Source organism: Hippichthys cyanospilos, chromosome 4 (genome assembly GCF_059441005.1).
Source record: "Hippichthys cyanospilos isolate Australia breed blue-spotted pipefish chromosome 4, RoL_Hcya_1.0, whole genome shotgun sequence".
NCBI lineage: Eukaryota > Metazoa > Chordata > Actinopteri > Syngnathiformes > Syngnathidae > Hippichthys > Hippichthys cyanospilos.
In genome coordinates, this window is record NC_142372.1 from 11,825,973 (window position 1) to 11,851,388 (window position 25,416).

At 36.9% G+C, this 25,416-nt stretch overlaps 1 protein-coding gene across 4 annotated transcripts in view; it reads left to right on the forward strand.

Annotated features, from left to right (window-relative positions):
* furina (furin (paired basic amino acid cleaving enzyme) a) overlaps nucleotides 1-25,416 on the forward strand; it is a 57,172-nt gene that overhangs the window by 11,252 nt on the left and 20,504 nt on the right. For all 4 annotated transcript variants that reach the window (XR_015865369.1, XM_088413098.1, XM_088413100.1 and 1 more), the window contains exons 3-6: nucleotides 14,219-14,317; nucleotides 21,095-21,190; nucleotides 23,136-23,264; nucleotides 23,385-23,461. Coding sequence is in view for 3 of the 4 variants with exons in the window: in XM_088413098.1 (XP_088269224.1) it covers nucleotides 14,219-14,317; nucleotides 21,095-21,190; nucleotides 23,136-23,264; nucleotides 23,385-23,461 (401 nt within the window). In the remaining variant the exon portion in view is untranslated. The remainder of the gene's footprint in view (nucleotides 1-14,218; nucleotides 14,318-21,094; nucleotides 21,191-23,135; nucleotides 23,265-23,384; nucleotides 23,462-25,416) is intronic.

A 25,416-nucleotide genomic window follows, 5' to 3' on the forward strand; every position in this document is an offset into this window, starting at 1 on the left:
AGAATATGGATGGACATTAATCAAAATTTTCCTGATCGACTGACTACGTGGGAGTGGGCAACATGATCAAGTAATCAATAATTAAAAAACGCAAACAATGCTGCTCGTAAGAGTGCCAATTATCAATCTAGTTAGACTTCAAGAACAGCATCTCTGCTGGTAAATTTGTCTACAGATTTTGCCTGATTTTTGTTGTATTACCTTGAGGGCTTCCAGGTTTCTCAAGTCATTCAATGTCAACAGTTGTAGATTTCCACCATTTAATATTTTACCATAGTATAAAGCCTGTTTTGTAAGCATATTTAGTCAGGCAGTATCATCATTAATATTTGATGCGCCGCTTTGTACTCAACATTCTTCGGCCCACTTGAACAAACGGGTTGCGCAGCCATCTAGAATATAACAAGCATGATCTGTGATGGTGTGGCTACGAAATGGATTAAAACTCCAAAGTGCTGGGTCCTGGCTTTTTGTGTTTTATGCTCCACTTGCACCTCACTATCATTGATCAGCAGCAAAGTCTACATTGACTTTGGCCTGAGGGTCATTGAGAAGGAGTCAGCTCTTATTCCGTATGTTGACCTCTCATGAAGCAGCATTTCACTCCAAAGCAGTACAGCTGCTCTTCTTTGAACGTTAATGAACTACAGAGATTGACTGTTCTGGTTTACTCCAGTGGAAACATTACTGAGGAAAACATGGAGCTAATACACCTGAATTAATGTTTCCAAACTGTAATGGCCTTACAGCAAATGAATTGATAGTACAGTTGATTCATTTTACTGTGCATACGTGTATAAATGAAAATGCAAATTCTTTGCATTATTTATTCATACAGCTGCTTATGTAGAACTCCGAAATATTACTGTTTTATTGGAATTAATTAAGCACAGGAAGATATATTTGAAATTTTGACATTTGTAAATATCTAAACCAATATTTATTTATTTTTTTAATCATGAAGAAGTGATCAGAGTTGATCAGAGTAATCCTAATACATAGATTATTACTTTAAATCTTCAAATTGAAATGGTAACATTTTGTGACGTTAAGTAATTTCACTGTCATGGCATTTTATTAACTTAAACTCTGACTCTTAAAAAATACATTTTATTTACTTAGTTATAGGGCAAATATTGTCAATAGGGATGCACCCAAAATGAATGATGTTTGGCTGAAACCGAGAAACGAAAATAACAAATGCTTGGCCGAAAACTGAAACACTGGGGGAAAAATATGTATATAAAATAAAGCTTTATTCTTTGATTCATTGACATACCGACAACTATGTGAATGTTATGTGAACCTAGAATTAAAAAATAGTTTCAGTAAGATTGTGTGCTCTAAGGCAAACCAAAATAAAACCCCTGCCTAGCAGATCCAAATAGGACATCTACTGTAAAAGATTACCTTCAATTTGATCCATCTTAGCACTGTTGTTTCTAAACATAGGTGTCTAGAAGTTAGGTCTTAACATGTGACAGTCTGCTTCATTTTGCCACTGTTTGATGCAAAAGTGACCTTCAACTACAATGGTTAAATACTATACCTGAAACCTGCTTGGCAGTGTTTCTGTAAAGAAATTATTTAGAAGGATTTACCTGATACAGTACCTACCACCATTGTACGTAGCAGTCCCAAACGACACCAAAAGAAAATGTTTTTCCATGGTAAAAATGGGTGCAATAACTGAGAAGTGATTAGAAATCATCATGACCCAATCATTAGAGATTGCAAAAAGACTATGCTCCCTGACTGCAACCAATAGGAGCTTCTGTAGATTCTAGTTTGTACCATTATTCTACTCAGTACACCCTCAGCATACAAACAGAAGTTAGAAAAACCCTGATTGTAATCTATTGCAGCAAAAGTTTATACACACAGTAGTTACGGTGTTTACTATTGCTGAACTGATGTTGGCAAGCTCACAGGACAGCTCAAGCGTTATAATGAAAATAAAATAACCACAGATTTGTCAAATGTTCCTTACTAATTTATGCTCATGTACCAACCAACCTTCTAAGATGACCTCAACCTTTACTTGTGCTCCTCAGTAAGCCGCAAGTGAAGAACAGATGAAAAATAAAACAAGCTCATCTGCAGGAGGCTGTCTCCTGCCGACAGCCAAGAAGTGAACACCCATATTGCCAGGGGTCTTGAGAATTGCATCGGCACTCATTACTCCGCTCTCCCACTGCGTGATAATGGGGGGCTGGGGCAGAGCAAACCCCCACACAGGTCGCAGGGCCATAATACAAGCCAGATGTGCTGAGGGGACACGGAAATACATGGACAGATCCCTCTTAAGCGTTCAAGAATCTGCATGTACCCACATGTGTGGAGTAGATTGAAGTATTTGCGGAATTTCTGTTGGAATGTAAAGTAGCTATTTTATTTACTACACTCTAACATGATCCTCCTGCTGTTCATAGTATTACAAATAAGTTAATCATTTTACTAATAGGCTGTAAAGCTGTAAATATATTTTTCCAAAAATATGCCTAGTGTTCTAATATTTTCCCATCAACTGTTTATCAGTTCCTTGGGCCTTTACTGGTGAGCAACTGAATTTAATGTCTTGAAACAAAAACAATAAAAAAGCAGGACTCACATGACACTCAACTACTAAACCTGAATGATAATTCTTAATATTTATGTGTCCTGTGCGCGTTTCTGTTCAACCTTCAGAAGGTCCTGAATATGAACTCTGACTAAAAGCATAAATCTGGGTGGAGGCAACAAACCCATCACTTCGAGGAAGGAAGCAAATTCACTGGGCTGAACTGAACTGACTCATTGCGTCCTAGTGGCCGTGAGATAAGACTGTTGTTAAGAGGCTTCTTAATCCTAATGAGTTTTGTTATTGCTGTCGAAGAGTTTGCCCCTTCTCTCACTTTACTCTTGACTCACATAAGAAAAAAAAAAAAGACATGAATTTCAGTTCAGAAATTCCCAATCGTCTGGCCTTGGTCTGTGTGATATGGAGTGTGTGGAGTGTTGAGCAAGGCTTGTAATGATCCGGCCTTTCTCGCATGTAAGCACATACATCAACAGCGTCTCCTTGGGGAGGCGGGGCAGTCGTTTGAGGTGCAATTTGAACAGGGCCTACATCTGATAAGCCTTTTACAATGAAAACAATGCAGTGAATGTTGAAAAGCCTGTGTGAAGCAACACTTTAAGAGGAATGTACATCGGTGGAGCATTTTATGATGTCTGAAAATGCCCCCCCCAATGGAACAGGAATACTCAATTGTAACATAGGTGCAATTGTGCTAGTGTGACAGGTACAGGGTCTAAAGTTCAGGTCAGTTGTAGTAGTGCCTAATTTTTTAACATTCCGCTTCTTGTAGAGTAAAACCGGTTTATGCCCAATCTAATAGTTGCTTCATATTGTTGCACTGTGACGCCATTTTCTATTGTATTGCGTTCCAAAAAACAGCCAAAATGTAAAAATAATGGACAAACAACAGGATATGCCGTTTTGAAAGTTAATCAAAAATTATTATTTGAATGTTTTCTTTAATGACAATCTGCCATCACCTTATTTTTTAATCAACAGAATCCACTGTCTGGATTTTTCATATTTTTCATTTTGAACTATGCACAAGTCTGTACTCCCCTCCCAGAACAGCACAGGGTGCTTATTCATTTTTGAATGTTTCCAGTAATGTTCCTGGTTACCTCCCAAGTTGGCCCAAATGTTTGCTGAAGATGCAGGAGGTTGAAATATTTTGCCTTCCATTTATTTGAAAGTATTTCCTTATCTGTGTCGTTTTATTGACAGTTAAATTGACATCACAGCATCATTTGAATGTGCTATAATTTGAGTGGCAATATTAGCTTTCTTAAACTCCACCACATGACATGTTTTTGTGAGCATGCATGCCACTTCACGGACATATTCCTTTCACATGGCATTTGTTTTTGTAATGTAAATGACTACATAACAATTTGGTATCTCACCCATCATATTTGGTCAGGCTAAGGTAGTACAGAGTAGAATAATGGCACAGTTAAGAATCTACAAACACACTGTGGATTGTCAATCCTCAGAATTAGCATGTAAAGGGCATTTTTCATTCAATGTTAGTATTAATTTAAACGACACAACTTTGTAGTTGTTCAAAGTATAGAAGACACAATTTTCTTTGTTTTGTGGTTAGTAAAGTACCAGCCAAATCTGAACATCTCTTGAAAAAGTCTCATATCTAAAGGCAACATGGTATAAATGAAAATAGCATTTCAGGATGTGTTAATAGCCTGGTGCTGATGTAGAAAAGAATCTGTAAATAATTTCATAGCACCCCACCCCCAGTGTGTCTGCAATATTGAATCCCTGGATGCCTGTTAGAGAACAGAGCCCATCTTCTATATTGTGAATAATGAGCTTGCTGATAGTGAAGTGCCGCTGATGGAATTGGATGCCTTAGTCAATTTCGAACAGCTGCAGTTTGTTGCCATAGAGTAGATAGATTGGGAAGGTGCATACATTGCCGCCCGGATCATTACCGTGCATTTTGAACACTAAACATCCTTTAGTGCAGCTTTCCCTCATGTAGGTCTGGTTTGTAAATCTTATTTAAGAATGACTTGTGTTCTTTTCTTGATTTGCTTGTGAGCATGGAGTTGATTCGCCTTGCCAAAATGCACCGTTAGTGTCTTCTATCTACGTCGGCATTCTCCCAGAGACTTTGTCAAGCCTGTATGGTGGCAAATTCCAGCCTCACATTTTTCTGATTTAATCTCACCAATAGTTTCTTCCTTTGGTTCTATCTCAAGATCTCCACTTCAGTTTGAAAAACAATGAGCAGTGTGATATGACACTAATTTAATTTGACCTTGGAGTTCATTGTTAATTTGTTTGAAAGGTGTTCTGGGCTGTTCATTTGATTTTTCATATTGTTTATCTGCTTGTCTTCCATTTTCCTCTTGCAACCATGTCTCTGAAAATTGGCTGCATTATACCAGGCATTAATATGTTTAAGTAATATGTACAACTTTAGTCACAGGGACATCAAGCTGTATGAAGATGATCTATCGAGTTTTACCTTGTAAATGCTACTCGGTCTTTTTCTCTCTTTCTATAGTCCATGTGGTACAAATGTCAATAAAGAGCATAGTGACTCCTTGTCATCCTTAGACAGGCAGACAGATTTCAAGAGATAGGACTCATTTAAGTCATACATAGATATATGTCTGACAAGACACAAATCATTTGCAGAGACTCTCATTTAAGACTTTTTTTTTTCAAAACAAGTTTGGCCAGTTGCATTTGAACTGTTGTGGAATCTCTCAGTAACCTCTGAATGTCTCTTTCCATATATGTAGTTTTCTTGTTGTTGTTAAGTGCAGGGCAATTATTGAGTTGTCCAGTGGATTTCATCACATACAAACTACTTCATAGTCCTACTGTATACTGTAGCTCTCAGTATTCCCTGAGAGTTCAGGGCCAACAAGCCTGACTTAATTCCACTGCACCTCTAGGAAATATGCAATTAGAGTATCTTGGATATAGCTTAGGCCTGTGCTGACTTCAGCGTCCACCATGACCCTGTACTCTTTTAGAACATGACTTTAATATCCTCCTTTCCCTAAATCTCTTTCAGTTTCACACATACACTTTCACACACACACAGGTCCATCTTGGTTAAAACGTTTTTAATCCCAGTTTTGGCATCAGGCCAACTTGGTCTATTTTAAGACTGTTCTGTCTTCCTTGTTCAATTCATAAGTACTGTACAACTGGTACTACTTGTTTCTTAAGTCACTTGTTTTTTGTTTTTTTTTTGTCTTTGTTTACACTGACATATCTAAACATTCCTAAGGTAAGGGGCCAGATTTTTTGTCTCCTGAAAACATTAAAAACGGAATCAAATAGCGATTATATTTGTCAATAAATCCATGTTAGGTATAAAATTGAATATCAGTTTGAGAAAGGATGGAGCCGATTTCAGCGTGGTTGCCTTCATTCTGAGAATGTTGAACCGATGAGGGAAAGAAGAAAGCTTTGTCAAAATATGCATTGGAATGTGACAATATTACATTTACCTATTTTTAAAAGTATATTTTGGCATTCAAGTCAATATCATGTTTAACATTTTATCTAGGGAAAGAGATATTGAATCGCTTGTAAAATATCAATATTAAGTATCGCTGAATCCTTGTAATTGCTCAGATGAATAAAGCTTGAGTCTCCGCGGTATAGAGAACGATGCTGATTGCGTTGTCAGACTCAAGGAAATAGCTGCGGTCAGCTTTCTTGAAATTATCCCCGCCACCATGCAGCCGTGTGGTTTGTGCATTCAGTGGGCTGAATCCAGCAGCTGTATTCGAGGTTTAGATTGGACTGCAGGCAGATGTGTTCCCTTCTGTGAGGTTGTGACCCGAAAGGCCGCCGCAGGACATGCAAACTCTTACGAAAAAGCAGCTATTCGTTGCTATCAAGGAGTTTCAAGTGAATGTTTTTCAGGCCAAGTAAGCAGCTGTTCCTGGTAGGCTAGGCTGTCACAATTTTCTGTTTGTACAGGATATTTTTGCCCGTTGGTGCCACTTCAGTGCAACATGACATTAAAAGAATTCCTGTCAAATGTATAAATAATCACATTTTAAATATACAGCATTTTTTAAAATTATTCTACAGTATTTACAAAGGGTTCAATAAAACCTATGATTGACATTCTCTGGGCCCTTTCAGTTTATAAATCATTAGTGCCTACCAAGAGGACTCAGGCCATATACTGTAATTGGTTTCAGGATGCATTGATTTGATTATCTTTATATTGAATTAAATATAGATCAGCCAGCTAATTCATTTAAAAAAAAAAAAAGAAAAATAGCTGAAGTTATTTTAGGATTTATATATTGTATATATTTTTTTCAATTTCAGCAATATGTTTTAACTTTTTTTTCAATTAAATCAGAATATTTTTTATGATACTGTATTTGACCTTTTGGGGAAAAAACATTTTTTGATAAATTGGTGGCTCATTCAATTCACTGCCACAACAGAGGCAGTGTGCTGCTATGTTAGTTTCGCTGTCACCTGCTTCAAGTCAGATTGTGGAGGCAGTGAAGGAAGACGGGGGCTTGCTATCTGTACACTCTGAGGACTTGCGGCATTTCCTGTTTCTTTGACAAGCCATCAAGCTGCACAGTAGCGGACACTTGCTATGTTGTTTCTCAGTGCCCTTCATGAGCATGGGTTCATTCAAATTAAAGCAGAGGTAGATTTCATTATTTTGATCAAAATTAGTGTGACTTGATTTTGTTGTTATATGGCCCTCAAGAAAAGAAATTCAAACTTGTCTCACTGCTGCAAGTTCAGTTTTATTTTATTTTGTTTTTTTACTTTCGCTTTGTTAGCCATTTAGCAATCACAATCAGCATTAGCATACTAGTGATTGCTGTTACCAAGACAAGCAATGAAGCCATATGTCGGGACGGTCTTTGCATTTTTTCCCCCCAGAAGTACGAGTGGGTTATACCTTTTCCACTTTGCAATAATTGAATATTATTTTTGTTACTCTTTTTTTATTTGGAAATGATCCCAAACTTGTGATATATCCCCTGTTATTCGGAGGAGTCTTTCTCCCTTTCCGCAATTGCAACTCTGTGTACATCCGCAAGAAAATTCTGTGTAGAAAACAGTTACGCAAACATGGTTCGGTGGAGCTTCAAAGCAGGTATTTTTAGTTGATCTGTTTTTCAAATCATCTTACCCGACTTTGTTGCCTTTTTTTCCCCAGCCCTATTAAAAAATATGCAATTAAACACGGCAAGTTCGAAAAAGTGATTTATGCTTAAATAAAATGTTTTCCTGCAATGGTCTCAAAATAGGAATGAATGCTTTTACAGCATTTTTTTTCATTCAAGCAAGATAAAGGTGAAAAAAAGGGTGTGTAAAATACAAATGCGTTCAACTTGTTTTTTTGCAACAACGGTCAAAACATGGATGACACAATTGGAAGGGAGCACTATTTCCTTGAAATGCACTCTTCATTATCAATAAGTCTTATCACCTAAATTATAACCCACGTGACATTTTTTCAAAGTCACTCTCTAAATGTCGCCACTGTGCACATTGGGGAGAGCTTCATAACAGTCCATTAAACTCAGGTGCAGAGGCTTTGGCCTCCCTGCTGTGGCTAAAGAGACAAAAGAGCACATTACTCTATGGAGAGAGCAGATGATGAAAATGTTAAAAGACTGAAACTTGAGGGAAATTAAGTGGATTAGTTTCCTCAAATAGCCCTGGTGGTCCTCCATCAGGGTCAGAAAAACCTGTTTGCTATTCCCGTCCGGTCACAGTGCTCCATCATCACTCTAAGGAGAGATAAAATTAGGCACCAGAGTTAAATCTTATTAGCCGTTATCCCAGTGGCAGTTCACCTTTGAACATTATTCAGTTTATGCCTGAGAACCAATCCCCAATTTTAAGCCATTTTAAAATAATTTGGTGGGGAGGTGGGAAACAATTTGGTAGTTTTGAATCTGATCATAAATGTCATCCAGCACTGTTATAGATGCATCGTGCTTATTGTTCAGAGCTCTCTAATTCTGTCCAGCACAGATAGTTTTTTTTTTTTTTTTTGCATGCAATACCAACTCTTGAACTCCTGCAGGAGCCCACCCTGGGGTCTGCAAAGCAATTTACTTCCACTGAAATGTCAGGGAATTCATTTTAAATATCCTCTGCCTTTGCTACCACCGGGGGAATTTTAAGGCCACTCTCAAAAAATGCAGTACAATGAAGCAGTTTTATCGCTAGGAATTAGTTCTAGAACCATCTTCAAAAGTTGTATGCTTATTGTTTACCCTATTGTTATATCTTTTAAGCAGGATTTAATTTAAAATTGAATGAATCATTTCCTGTATTATGAGCAGGATTTTAATTAAAAAAAAAAAAAACGTTGTATATTCATTTCCCAAGGGCAGCTTAATATCAGAGAACTTTACAATGGTGACTCACACAGTTGTCCTTGGTTATCAAAATCAAATTCATCTAATGTTCCAGAATCGCAAATTATGTCTCTGTCTCGGTTTGAAAGTATTTTACTGGGCTGTTAAAGATAGTGATCTTCCATTATCCCTTGTCATGTCAAATACAACGATACACTTTTGTGCTCATGTGACAGGGCTGCCTCGCTTCGTGATGAACCCAGTTTCCTGCCCGACCCTCTTCAATTTCCTCCATCTCAGTTTAGCTTGCCCTCCTTCTTGGAAGCCCCTTCCTCACCACCGCCGTATACACACAAAACACGGACGTTAGCACACACACTTTCTCTGACAGGCTAAATAGCGATGAATGCAGTTGAATTCCTCCACTAATGAGGATGAGCTCGTTAAGGCATCTGCATGAGAGTCTGCAACACGTTTGAATAAGATAATCCCTCAACTGTTAATATGACTCTAATGGGGAAACCTTTGATCTCCACCGAACTGATCATAAAACGTTGTTTCCGACTGGCGCACAATTACGGCCGGGCCCATTAACGATGTGCTTTTTGTTAAAACAAACTAAATGCCTTGTGAAACCTAAACGTGCTTTATCAATACGATTGCGCCTCGTAAATTATTTGAAGGTAAATGCATTGTGTAATTTAAATAAATCAAGGCAAGTGGAGTCATTGCATAACCAGAGTTCTTTTTGTCGTAGTAGATTCATTAAATATTGTTAGCTGTACTGCTTGTGAGGGCAGATGAAGGCAAAGGTTGCAGCTCTTTTCGTCTCGTCGGGGTTTGTCCTGACGGGATCAGAAGAGCCACTTCCTTTGCCGACATTTGGCACTGACCCCCGGTGTATTGAACAATCTAAATTGTCCTTAGGTGTGATTGGGTATGTGAGTGGTTGTTTGTCCCTTTGCGCCATGCATTTGCCTGGCAACCAGTTCAGGGTGTCTTCCGCCTACTGACTGAAGACACCTGGGATAGGCATCAGCAAGCCAGTGATACTAGTGAGGATAATCGACAATAGAACATGTATATGGATGGACTTTTGGATTTACAGACTTCACATTCAAACATATTCTACCAAAATCATTTCTCCAAATATCCTATTTTTTAAAGTCTTGAGTCATTTGCCTCAACTGTCTTATTAAAATTTAAAAACTTGAACATATAATTAAATTTTTAGTATTCTTTTAGATTTTTTTTAAACATTCACAGAACTCAGCGTGTTCATTTTGTGTGCTTTTGAAGAGGGAAAAACACTCGAATAGCCACGTTAGTAACACTCATGAGACATGAATGGTTTGAACAAGTCACTGGGCTTGTTGTCGTTACGTAAGAGGGAATAATGAAGTGCACGAGTGAGAGAATGTCCCTTTTGCAAACAACAAAAAAGCTTTTTGGAATTCATGATTTTTTTTGTATGGAAAGAACCAACGCATTTGCTTTGTATCCACTCTTCATGAGCTGAGCTCAAAGGTCTCATTTGTTTTCTACGAAAATCCCATTGCAAATCAAATATAGTTCATAAATCTGATGAAATCTGCAAGCTTTTCTCTTTTGCGAGCGAATGCATCCACCTCATTTGTAGCATATCAAGACGCTGATGAATCAGTATGTTTATCGGGCAGTAAAATACAACTGCACATTTTAGAGTGGCCCTTTAGCACAAATAAAGACTTTACAAATTAGTGAGCAATATTTGATAGAAAGAGACTATTTGTATTCTCAGAAAAGACTTTGATTTTTGAGGTGTTGCAGTTATATTTGGGTTGGATATACGTGTTCATTTTTTCTTTTACTGCCTGCATCATCCAACTTCTCCCTCATAAATACCTTGCTGTGTAAAGGTTTCTCATCGACCCGTTAGGTGACAGTACTGCAGCAGTTCTGCCATCGCTCTGTCAACTCTTTCCATCCTCATCAGTCCACAAAGTTAACGTTTGCCGTAGTAGGCGCGACTCCAATTTGATGAAGCACGCTGACCATTTAATGGTTCATAATTAAGTAAGTTAGGGTTTCATGTACTGACTTATACATACAATGCTATTCTTAAGACTTGTCAATCATGTCTGGTCATTTTTAGTGGTGGCCTAAGAATGAAACAGGTATTCAGGTTTAAATTTTAAAGTTGCCATCTTAATTTGCGTAATGTTGTTATGTTGTCGTCACTGTGCTTTATGATATTCAGAAGGCAAATTGTGACTTCCTGTTGTTATTGGAGACATTTTGATGAGTCTCTTCCAGATGTAGTCAAAGTGGGACATGTTCACTTTTTTCATATGTGCAAAACACAAATGAATATCACCTTTCAACCACTGTCTTATTTTAAGTCCTGGCTTTCCTGACCTCTTCAGTGGTACGCATACCTTGGTGTGGAACAGTACAAATGGCTAACAACTACGGTATATAAAAAAGCTTGAATTAAAAAGTTGCTTGATCCTGAGTGTAAAAACTTGAATTTAAGAACTAGACCCTTGTGAATATCGTAAGCTCAAATCAGCTTAGTAATATTTGTATTGTATTTAATTAATAGTATTGTTGACATGTTTGTACAAACCAGACTGACTGCAAAACAAGCTTTTTTGATTTACTTTAAATAGTGTTAACCATTGTCTAATTATTGTTGCTGTTTTTTGTTTGTTTGTTGTCCAATTTATTCTTAATATGCTTTATTCTAAACCTATTTTGACTACCGATACTTGCTCTTCCGTTGTTTTACTCAAGCACAATTTCATATGCAACACAACTATTCTTGGAGGGCAATTTCAAAGTCTCATTTTCTCAATTAATCACAAGTCGCTGAAGCACAAACAAAATATGGTAATGCACTACATTCCGCATGCTTGAATAAATCCTTAATATGTCCAATTCTAAGTAGTAAAATATGTCATGGGTTGTCGCTCACGTTAACCCCACTAAAAGTCTTCTGTTCATGGTACTAACCAAAATCCACACGTGCTACCTTTGACTCCTTTTTCATATCACTATATTGTAGCCCTAATAACCTTTACCTTGAAACAATGTTTTGGGTATTGTAAAACAGTATGGTGTAAATATTGACAGCAGCTGAAACAGAAGACCTTTGGATGCTTGAATTCCCATAAGGCGTGTTTGTTTAGTAGACACCAGGAAAAAAATCAAATTAAAAATTTTTTAATTTCAATGAACTCAATGGAATACTGCCTCTTTTCAGTAATGAACTTTTTTGGGGAGACCCTGATAAGCATTTTCTCCCCTTATCTGTGACCAGCTTACTGCATCAGTAATGATCACTCTCAAATTCTCAATCCTCGTTTTCCAACTGCTGTAAATGGCCTTTCTTGCCAAGTGGAAAGTAGTTAAAACCACAGAAACAATGTGGTCTGAATTAAATGGCCGAAACCATTACCCCTTAAGCGTCTTTACTGATTGCCAGACGGTGGTTGGACTGCAGTGCTGGAATAGACATAAGTAAGTGTAATGTGGCAAGTGTGTGTTTGTGTGTGTGAGTGTGAATATTTTGGTAACAGTTGAGTTGTTCTTAATGAGAGGCGACCTCTGGAACACATGCATAAATAGTCACAAAGGTTGTGTTTTTCCTTAGAAACCTATTGCTGTGAAAATGTTTTTGTGCTTGTGCAGGCACAATAGTGTAAAATCTACCATCTAGTGCAGGGGTTTTTCATTTAAACATTTCTTGAATTGCAGATTAATATTTAAGTCATCAACATTTGGATGAAACATTGATGCTATTATTTGGCAAGCCAAACAACAATTGTCAAAACTGAATGTTTTGTCATTTAGATTTTTCAAATTTCCCACCTGTCGCCCAGATAACAGTTCTGCACATCTTGGTATTTTTTCAGTCAGTTTCATGATGTGGATGATGCTTAATGACTGGAATGAGTTTCACTTCGCAGCTGTGCAGAAGTTGCTCCAGAAATGTGTTTAAAGTAATATTTTCTGCAACGCCCACCCCCAAATCTTAACACAGCATTGACATCTTAACACAGAGCCAAATTTAGAATAATGAAGGTACATAGAACATGAAGTAGGGAAAATATCTGGGTTGACCTTCCCTTTATTGTCTTCGAGACCATTAGAATTTGGAGGTGTTTCCATGCTTTTGACTAGTATCATACTTCACAGTAAGACTATGAACATGAAATATTTAGCACATTCTTTTTCCCTATGGTCATGGGCTCAGTGGATTAATTGATTGCTTCATTGTTCCTGATATCACTTAATAGACATCACACCACCCTTTTTAGATATGTTTGTGTCCCACTTCCCAAGATCTTATCTCGGCCAACACAAAAGACTTGACTATCTCATTTTCTTCAAAAGACCTCTATTGGCTTGGTTAATGCCTTTTGATGTGAGAGCTGTACCTTTGCCTTTTTTTCTTTTGGATTTTTTTGTCGTTTGAATGGTTTTATATACCCATACAGTCTCACAGACATACAAATGTGTACTTATGGCTAGCACTCAGGGCTGAATATCCCTCTTGGATAGTGTAGCTCTCCTATTCATTGGCATTGTGTAGGTGTCTTTTGCGTTAGGCCTTTGATCTATTTACTTTGATGAAAGAAGTGCCGTGACACAAATAGGGAAAGTGCATTGTGTCCTCATTTTTTGGCAAATGCAGTTTGTGAGAAGAGAATCAATTTTGATATTATTTGATCGAAAACAAAAATATTTATGGAATTAGCTTCATCAGGGTACTTTTTCACTGCTGGTTTTGCTTTCACAGAGCACTCGAAGTCTTTATAGGCGTTGACTGAGGAGGGTGAATCTTGACAGTGAGAGATAACAGCCCTGGCTGGCAAGACTGCTTCTAATCACTATGATAAAATACTTGGTTACATGACGCTGTCAACAAAACATATCTGTGTAGGTCTGCTGAATCATAGAATAAATATAACACATTTTATTATGCATATTTTAGTTTACTTATTTGATTGAAGTAGTCCATGTATAATTCATTGTTGGTAAAAAGTAGGGAAAAATGTAGTGAATAGTGAATTCAAATTGACAGCCCTAGCAGAGTCTGAATGTTCTTGTTGCTGCCTGTGAATCAACAGTGCATCTGCTGGTTGCACCCAGCTAATTCACTCAATTTATACACCTAAACGATTTATTGATTTTTATCCCTGGGCATCAAATTGAGGTAGAATATTGCTCGATTTTCATGCTCAACTCTAGTGGCAATTCAACGTATTCCTCTTCTACATTATAACTGCATGTTTGTGTTTAGCTTGTACTTAACTACTTTGCATTCATATTCCAGGTTTTTGGTGACTATTATCACTTCAAGCATCGTACCGTGGCGAAGCGATCGCTGTCTGATCATAGGAGCACACATGTCCGTCTACTTAAAGATCCCAAGGTGAGTCTTTTGTTTACTTGTATTGTAGCATTGGAAACATATTTATGTATATTTGTTTTACATGTATATTGATCTTTCAGTTATGAATGGGAAGAAAGAAAGATCATTATTTTTAGACATGCACCAAATTGTAATTCCATTTTTTTTTTTTTTTTGCCTTTGCCAAAAGACAACTAAAGCAAAGCAATATGTCCAAAAATGGATGTTGCAATGATGCAATAAACAGCAAGCGTCTGTCTGATTTTCACTTGAGCACACAGAAGAAGGAAAGATGCGTCGCTTGGTTGGCAACTACTGTTGTAAAGCATTTCAGTGGGTTGGGTGCTGTACAGTTGAGCACTGCCAGGCTCCTTTTTCTTCCCTGAGTCTACAGGCGAGCCAAAAATAAGACTTTTCAAGGAAGATGAAAAACTTCAGGTCACACCCCAAAAGTGTGTTGTGAAGGCCAACTTAACTTCAAAATAACACACCAAATAATACATGAAGATCAATGCAATAGCTTGCTTGAGTCCTTGCCACTCCAATTTTATTGTCGTCAGATCATAGAGCGACCGACATACATGCACCACCATTAACTCTTTCAGTGCCATGGATGTAAATTCTTGTCTTTTAAAATAATAATAAAAAACAAAACTGTCATCAAATACATTTTTTTTACGGAACGTAGCTGACACCCTTGACAAATGCTTACCTAATATAAGCCAATTGAGCACTATAGTAATAACTGTCCATTGGATGGCAGTGTTTCCACACTTACAACACAGATATTACCTACATGCAATTCAAAGGAATAGAAATGAACCTTATGATACCACCCATATTTACATACATAGCACACAATATTCTGTCGGCCTTGAAAGATGAGTGAAAATGCTAAATATACTGGCCTTCTAGAGGTTTCCCTTCCCCATAACGCTTAGCACTAAAAGAGTTAAGTTAAATCATATTCAGTCGCTGATTAAGGACTCTAAGAAACCGCAAATCAATTACGCTGCCAATGTATGATATGGCATAAGACTCCTGCGTTAATTGCCAAATATGTATGCAATGCATTCAAACACAGTCAGACATTTCAAACTCAGACTAAAAAATGTCTGCCAATTCGTGAAAAAATATTAACCGCAAATGTCTGAATAAAGTGCATTTTCAGTCGAGCCATAATAGCTAACATAAATCAAGAACAATGATGGGGATGAAATTACTTTAATTCATTACAATAAATAATCCATGTTGTTACTTGTATTTACATACCTAGTTAAATATCTAGGCTTCTTTCTTCCATTCTAGTGGTTGGTAGAGTCAAAGTATGCAGTTTTATTTAATTTTCATCAGTCATTTACAAATCTGTGCAACATGTTGCTTGTGACGTCACCGTCTGTTCTCAAAGTCAACTGGCTGCCACAAGATGAAGAAAGAAAAAAAAATGTTTGTTTTTTGTTTTGTTTTTGCCCAAGTCGATCTCATTTTTGGTTTGAACTAAACATATTGACAACTAAACATATTGAAATTTATAATGCATTTATAAGTCTTATTCTTATTACTGTATTGCTGTAATTCTTATTCAAATGATCACCTGATGTTTAATTCACAGCTCTTATTATGATTAGTATTAGTATTTTAAATGTCAGACATGCCTCGGCATCCATGCAGGCTGTTGTCATAAGAATGATATAAGCTAAACAGGCGCCTCCCCAAGGAGGCTTACAAGTCATAAAGAGTCCTCTGTGGACTTTTGAAATTCAATTCAGTTCAGTCTTTTTGACTGATCGTAACGGGGATTTCACATTTTTATACTTTCCAATTGTCCCTGAGTCAGTTTGAGGTTAGCTTGAAAATGAGCCTGTGTCCTACTCCATTGGGAAGGACAAAGTGAAAAACTGTGAAAATAATATTCATGACCATGGGAATATGAGGCGCTTTGAAGCTAGTGTTAGTTCATGTTCATGTCACTGGGAAAGAGCCTAATACTTGTAAATTGGATTACCTAATAACTAAACCAAGATAACAAGAACATTAGTGTTTAACCACTTACTCTTTTTTTGCATATGATGATTCAATTTATGATCCAGCAGATGCTTGATATGAGTAAGATTTGTCATTATCCACTTTTGAGTCTGGAATTAATTTTGAGTCACAATTTTTATTCGGTGATTGGTTAGGTGTTTTAACTAGAAAGTGAGAAAGTGGCAAAAGATTGCAACACTTTTTAATTTATGATAATGGAAGAAACAAATTTGCAATACGGTGTTGTGCTTTTTGCCAGTGTTAATTAATAGTTTTCTTAAGAGAGTTAAATTAATTTTATGCATTCACTTTTTTTTTTTTTTACATTTTATCCAAAATGATTTTTTGAATGTCCAAATACTGGGATATCCTTAAATCTCCTGAACAGATAGATTTGATTCTACAGATCATTCCCTGAAGTTCAGGAGAAAAAAAGCCCATTATTTTATATATAGTTTATATAATTTTTATAATGGAATGTCTTCAAGAAAGTCTTTGTAACCATTCTTGTGTCGCTTTCAACTATTTCCTTATAATGCCCATTATAAAGTTAACTTTCTTGCTGTGCCAGCTGTGCAGCACAGATGCAGGCTAGGAAAAAAGCAAACGTCTGCCTCTCTTGTTAGGGCTGAAACCATCTCTCTTATTTGGGATTTCCTTCACCACTGGGCCTCCATTTCCTGTTGTTGAATTCCTATGTTCCCCACAGTACCTTGGAGAATGTGAAGCATCACACTCACATATACCCCCCTGTAAAGTTCACCATGGGTTACAAAAATGCTTCTTACTTTCTTTTTTGTTTGAACAGTTCATATTCCAGTCAAAATTTGTTTTTGTAAATTACTAGTAATGAGCATTGTGTCTTAAAAGTGTATTGCGATACAGCAAAGGCATATTGCGATATATTGGGCTATGTTTTTGCTACACATGCCTCTTATTGCGCATCACTTTGTACTCTTTTTTTTTTTTTCTGCCATTTTTGCTTTTCAACGGTAAATGAAACTTCGAGATACAGTCACTTCTGCACATTTTTTTTCTTTATTTTACAAAAATTACTCAGCATACAGTATAAAAGGAACAAAATGAAATAAAGCAAAACAAAACTTGAAATGTCAAAATTCCCGCATCAAACGCAGCATGAGATTCTACTACTCATTAATACGGCTGCTTGAAGAGGAGTTGGATATTGGACAACCTGAACACTGCAGGTCAGGAGAAGGAATATGACCACAACAGCAGAAACAAAGGAAATGTTATATCATAAAGTTTTCTTATTCTGCTGTTTGTCCTCCTCCTCTGCCGCCACTTTTGCGTTGGAACATTGCTTCACCCGAAAAGTAATGTATCATAACATGTAATTTGGTGTTTTTGAAGCGCTTGGAATGATTTACATGCAAAACACGATTCATAATATAACAAAAATCCTGATACGAAAGCCACTCCGGTGGATGGATTTAAAAAAAAAAAAAAAGGAAACAAAATATTACGAAAATAGGGTGTTTCAAAGCAGATATGCAATATATTGGAAACTGAATGTTGTATTGCAATACGCATATTGCATCACTTCGTATCGCAATATATCTCATCGCCCAGTATTTTTTTTTCCCCTCTGTCCACAGTCAGCTTGTTAACTAGCCATGATGGGGTTTGAATAAAAGGTGTTCCTGGCTTGTTCTTTTTTTAATTATGGACAACAAGATCTGGACGTCTGCCAGATCTCACATGCTGACTAACAGAGAGCCCTTCTAACAGGGTCTAATGAGAACCTGAAGCTTGGTCATATTTTCCACTTTCTTTAATATGTATTATGAAGCTCTTTTTTTTTTGGTTATATGATAAATAAACGGAATGTGAATATTTTGTTAGTTGTGAATTATTTTTATCATGTTAGTGACACAATCGTGTGTCGTCTTCATTGGCAATGCTTTGCCTGATTAATTAGGCTCATTGGACAAAATAGCTCCAACGAATAATACATTAAAATCTATTAAAATTCAACTAATAAAAATCAGGTGTTGCTTTACTTTTGTTTTTCAAAAGATATATTTTTGAAAAACAAGCTCATTAAATTGGCCTGGCCAAAAATGATGATACCCTTTGTATTTAATTGCACAACCTTTCTTTCAACTTATTCACTGACAGATGCTTTCAAAGCAGAGTTCTCCACATTGCCAGCTGTTTTTGATCATTTTGACTGATCTTTCAAAATCCATGGAATATTGTGTTCTTTGACAATTTATGCACTGAACCTTCCAAAATAAAGACGCTTTTCTTCTTTCACAACAAAAGATCTTTAAATCTTTTTTTTTTTGTAATCAGGAACTTTGAGGTTAGTTTTTTTTCCCCCTCTGACACCTCAAGCTGTAAACAATAAAAACAGGGCTTTTCGCAAAATAGTAATTTACTATATTTATATAATAAAAATGTCATTTCCATATGTATCTTAAATTTCTCAGTATCAATATAGCAATATTCAACACACATGTCACAAATAGTATGTTTATTTCAATATCCTGTTGCCATATGTACTTAGTTGATGTGTGGGCTTCCTAACCTTGGCCAATTTGCAATGTGTTGGTATATTCCTCTCTCAAAATCATGTGACGAGCAGAGATTCACCCCCTAATCTTTCGCTTCAATTCCAAAGCTGTGCTGATTTCAAATCCAAAGATATGCAATGCTACCATCTACAGGGTGGGCAAATTTTGCAGACGGGTCACATGAGAAACTGGAATTCTCCCCAAAGGCCATGCCAGCCTGCTAATCTCCACTTTGTTCTATATTGTTTTTAATGTATTGAGAGTGTAGATTTTCTTCTCTAAATGTTATGTAAACTTCAAACCAAATTATAAGGGCCCATATTTTCGCATTTAAAATTCCAACATGATAGCTCATTTTACTTCTTTACTTCTACTTAAAAAATCTCAAAGTTTAGACATTCTCTTAAACATGTTTCCCTTGTTTGGTCCCCATCACACCAATTAATTTCTTTTGTGTGGGTTGATTATTTGATTCATCAAATCAAGCTGAATGCTGACCAGACCAAAGTGGACTATCTGTACTGCTTTGAAAAAGAAAGCCTATAGATAACTTTTAATGAGGAGAAGTATTTCCATTCCTGTGGCTGGAAACACAAGAGCTCTTGAAGAAAGTCGAATATGGTGGCTACACATGGCTGTCACTCTGCCTGCAAAGAAGCTTTTAAGTCGATACTGCTATTTTCCTTAAACAGAAATCCAATAAAAGTTGGTGGAGAGAAATTGCTCACTTAGCCACCCTATAGTCCTGCTTTTCCCCATTTTAAATCTCACAATGTTAAAATGACATCGCAGTATAGTGTTAACTTAATTTCATCATTTTGCTCTCATCTAATTTCTGCAGAGGGCCAATGTAACATGCTCGTGTGTTGCTATACTATACAAGATAATTGGGACAAGCCAAACTCTTACCTAAACCTTGACTATGCATCCCATATTCAATATAGAGTATGTAAATATGTATATGCATATACTGGAATGTGTTTTGAGGAAATGACACTTTTCCAATACTGACAACACCCTTGATTCAGATCACAAAGCCATGTTTTGAGGTACCTATCATTGTCTTTTACTAGAGAGATGCTCACCTCTAAAGATTTCTTGCCATGAAGTTCGACTGATAACTTGTATGGGAAAAAAATATTAGGTTACAGAATGTAATGAAAACGTACACCGTGAGTGTGCCATTGTTTCTTGGACACGGTGGTAGAAATTTCTCCGAGTGATATTAGTTACTCGCTCAACATCCATGTCCGAATGCACTCACACATCCATCAGCAATTGACAGAGGGACAGTCTGTACAGCTTTAACACAAGACGTGAGCAATATATCAGCTTGTCTTTGGTAGTGACTATCTTATCGAAAAGCTGCTCAATGTGCAAGGACATTACAATGCTTTATCTGCAGGTTGCCACAGATGAACAGTACCTTGCCATCTGCATCTTAGAAAGGAAATATACATCTCAGTGGGATCTCCCTCACTCAGACTGCGATAGTAACATAAACCCGCTATTAAGACAAAATATTACATTACATGATTTTATAATTGAATGAACAGAATGTCAGTGTAGCAGCTATTGCATTCATGTCTCCTGATCTGTCATACTCTAGTTGTTACCATTCATTAGCATTCAACTCAACAAATCTTCCATTTTGTTTACTTCTTTTTAACGTTTGTAGTTATTACTTTTTGGCTATTTCTTAAAAGTTATAATAAGATGCTTCAGTGTAAAAATAAATGTGCAGATGCACAAGAAATATTGTGATTTGAACTATATTTTATGAAGATACAAAACTATCACAATTGCAAGACATGGCATTGTCATCAGTACCGTGTCTCGTCGAGAACACAAATATGAGTACTTGTTCTCGACCAGGAAATAAGGATTATGCTTTCATAGTTGTCGCAGTTTTGTGTGTCTGGTTTTGTGTGTCTGGTGTCCACACATGTATCCATCCCTATGCCATAACGCTACACATAAGATGTCTACTCTTTATGTTCCTCTTGCTATTTTACTTCATACATTTTTCATTAGTCTCTGGCCTGCTTTGAATTCATCAGCATAGCAACCACTACAAATCATGCCTCTAATCACTGAAAATGAGGTTATCTATTAAATCGTTTGACACTGACTCACATGGCTAGCACATCATTATTCCTGACTCCGTTTCCTTAATAGTATTGTTGACCGACATCTCACTGTTGTTTTTTTTTGTGCTCACTTCTGTGTTTAGGTGACTTGGGCAGAGCAACAGGTGGTCAAACGTAGGAAAAAAAGGGATATCTACTTAGAACCATTTGATCCAAAATTCAAGGACCAGTGGTACTTGGTGAGTCGAAGTTGTTCTAAACCTCCAGTAAAATTGAATGCCCGTTTATTCTCTGTTTTTCAACATGTCACTGCATAGTACTTGTGCTTTTTATTCTCTCAAAGTGAACAACAATTAAATGTGGATTGTAAATGCAGTCCTGTGGGATGCTAAATGGGTGCAAGAATTCATCTTATTTATAATCTTTGTGCTTTATAAAAGTGAGTCTTTAAATTCACATATAGTATCACAAGTAAGAACTAGAGTTAATTCTGAATCTCACATTTGATTTTTATGTTACACTATATTTCTTTGAAACGCCAGGCTGCTAAAAGCATCACTAACTACTCCTAAGAGGGTGCTTCAAGTATATGTAGATTCACTGTGATGCAACAAAATGTGCTTGCCAGTTGTCAAAGGTGTTTTTTTTATGTTTTGTTATCTTCCTCTATCTTATGTATTTCTACTTTTGATTTAACGCTTCCCTTAATTCGTAAAAGCAAGTTGTTTCACTACGATTTCTTTGTTTCACAACATGAAAGTGAACCCTTCCAACTGGGAAGCGAAAAGCAAGTCATTTGGATGAAAGGTCCTTTTAAACAAAAAAAAAAAAAAGTTTTAAAATACCTATTGAGGAATTCTGTATGCTAATAAAGTATTGTAAGGTATAAAGAAATAATGTTTTGATCTCTTATGGCTTTGTGAAATGCATCACAATTGTATTAAAAGTGAATGCAATTTTTGAGGGGTAAGATTTTCCTTTTTTAAAAAAATATGACTGCAAACAAGGTTGAAAAGCTTCTTAAAAGGCAAGTGTCAAAAGAAACTGGAGCAACACCTTGGCTTTTCTCAAATCCCTTTCACCACTGGGATCAGTTTTGTTTTGATCAAAATGTATACAGACAGTTTTCAACATGGATACAAAGAGCTCTCTCTGCTGTCTTCCATTTCCTTTATTCATATGTGGAGAGGCCATCCATTTTCTGTTTACTTTACTAAAAAGAGAACAGGTAAAGGAAAGCAATGACACAGTAACTTTATTATTCAACACCAGAACTACTATATTTGCTTGTAAAGGGCCTGTATCGTGTTATTTTAAACTCAAGATGTGGAATTTTGAATCGTTTTATTGGCATTATTCAAATATTCAATCACTACAAATGGTCCATCAAGTCACTAATGTGTACAATACGTAATCGAATAACAAGTCTTCTATTCTAGTAGTTGTTATGTTAATGAATCTGAGGGCAGGAACGTAGATCGATCGATGGAGATCTTCTCATTTGGGCTCAGCTCTTTTTTCACCACGACAAACCGGTACGGAGTACGCATCACAGCAGATGCTGCACCAATCCACCTGTTGATCTGCTTTTTCAGCCTACCCTTACTCGTGAACAAGACCCCAAGATACTTGAACTCCATTGATTTGCAGTGTGACTGATACGTTTTTATTAGTGTCATTCAGCATTGTCACAGCTTGCCACTCGAAGCTGGTCTAGATGGTTTTCATGCCAATAGAATGTCAGGGTTGAGGAACAAACAATCATTTTGAGTAGACTGTACTTAGAATGCCTGGCATCTGCAAGGAGGGCTCATTGGGTTTCACATCATACACCATATTTGTAACTATTAACGACTTAAAGGATAGCTTTGAAGCAGATGAAAGCCACGTCCTCAAAAGGTCATATTAAATGTCACCAGCAAATCAAACGGCATACAAAATCATTTGTGAGCCATCTTCCCAAGTCTCCAGTGTTTTCGTCTGCATTAATGATGAAGCAAATTTGTTGTTCTGATTTCTTATGACTAACTAACATCTTTTTTTAACGTGTTTGTTTGCTCTGTTATTTTCCTTTCACCCAAAAGTATTTTATCATATGTTTGTATGTAAACTTTGAAAATGACCGTTTTGCATTTTTGGGCTGTGTTTAAATGAAATTCATGAAATCTATTCTTCCATCCTCAGTACAACACCAACCACCGTGACTTGAATGCCAAAGCTGCTTGGCAGTTGGGCTATACAGGTAAAGGAGTGGTGGTGTCCATCCTGGATGATGGAATCGAAAAGAATCATCCAGACCTTAGTAAGAACTACGTAAGTATAAATCCTCATTCAAACAAAACACAGCTCCACCTATTGAAACAATATTAATCATATTTTTCTTTTACATAAATCCGCTTGAATAATTTGTACTACTTGCATGTTATTTCATAGGACCCAGATGCCAGCTATGATGTGAATGATGGCGACCCAGATCCTCAGCCAAGATATACACAGCTAAATGATAACAGGTATATGCAACTCTTTTTCATTTTTGATTGCAGCTAAATGCACTTTTGTATGCGATCTTCTGCGGCGCTAAACAGGCCTGATATTCTTTCATACTTTGCTCTAGCTCGTCATTCCTCAAAGCATAGCCAATTGAAGCTATGAAGATATCTAAATGTTTTAAGCCACACACATTTTGAAAATGCACAGTTACTCCCTATAGTCAGCCCAACCTTTCGTTCCGTAATTGCTGTGACCTTTTATATTTCTCTGTGCTACTAGGACGTTAATACCGCATAGCTTATATAAGAAGAGTAAATCTGCCCTCGGATAAAGGAAGTGTGCAAAGAAACCAGATTTACTGAAGTGGCCTCTGCAGGTGGCATTAGAGGTTGTTTACCACCACAGCGATGTCTTGCAGAGAATTGATTGAATTAAGTCATCGGAATTAATGAAAGAGAGTCAATCCCTTGGCTCTGACTAAACTGCCTGCAGTCCATCATCTGTACAACTTGTGACTTGCCCTTGCCCGAGGTTACTTTTTCTTTTACTTGACACTCACCAAGGTTTGGCAATGGCAAGATAATAGGCAAACATGGGTAGGCATCAAACATGTCTTTGCAAAAAATGGTTGATTTGAAAAGCCAAAAAAATATCATCTTCGGTGGTATTTATTTGATATGTTTGAAATGACACAACTCCGTTTCATTTTGTACATTTATATTCAGGCGTTTTTAACGCAGAGTCCACTAACTGCCAAGCGTTTGAGAACATTTTTGACTATTTAATCAATTCAGTCATTCATACATTTTATCCATTCAATCAGCTTATATCAGAGAAACGCAGGTAATTATTTTTTTCCCCTAGAGCTAGAGCTTATCAAGCCAACACTCATTTTACAAAACATATTTCAAAGCATATTTCAATAAAGAAAATAGCCACCATACACCAATACAAAATTTGTTATGTCACAAGAGAAATAAAACATCCATCCATTTTCTATACCCGCTTATCCTCACAAGGGTCACTGGCGTGCTGGTGGCTATCCCAGCTGACTGAGCATTGGCAGGGGACACCCCGAACTGGTGGCCAGCTAATTGCAGGGCACACACGACGAACAATCATTCATGCACCCAATCACACCTAAGGACAATTTAGTGTGTCCAATACAACTATCATGCATGTTTTTGGAGAGTGAGTGGAAACCAGAGTGCCCGGAGAGAACCCACGCAGGCCCAGGCAGAACATGCAAACTCCACACAGGAAGGCCTGAGCCAGCTGGAATTGAACTCGGGTCCCTTAACTGTGAGGCAGACGTTTGACTTTTGTGTTTGAGTTTTTAGATTCATGATCTAATTTTTATCCGAGACCCTTTTACACGTCGGCTCACAGTGGCGGTAAACGGTTCAATTCCAGTCAATGAATATGAATCAGTTAATCACTTATGAAAAGATGAAACCTTGTTACATATCTGATATCTGCCAATGAAAAACAGTGTACAAACTGCATGTACCCTCTGGTTGTGAGATTGTACTTTCAAAATGTGCCAGTTGATAATGATAGTCACACACAGCTACCCAAACAGCATACCCGTGGTAACTCAAATCATCAGTGAAACCTCTGAGGTGCAGAGCCCATTAAATGGGGGAAAGGATGGCATATAGGAGCCAGTGGAATAATTTTAAGGTTGCCTGCTTCTTAAACTTATTGGGTGGGTGGGAGTCAGTCTAGGCTACACTAATAAGAATGTAATGTTTAGTACATTTACTTCTATGTGGCCTCCAGATTTCATTCCTTCCATTTTTTTTAACTGGCCTTTTGTTGTTTTTTATGCTTTGTTGTGTGTGTTACAAGCACATATTTGTTTCTTAAAAGAGCCATATCTTGGTATTTTAAACGCTCCAGAGTTAAACATATGCATATATGTTTTAAAGTCTTTGCAGCAATGGCAATTTGTTTTCTTCTGAAAAATTATTAT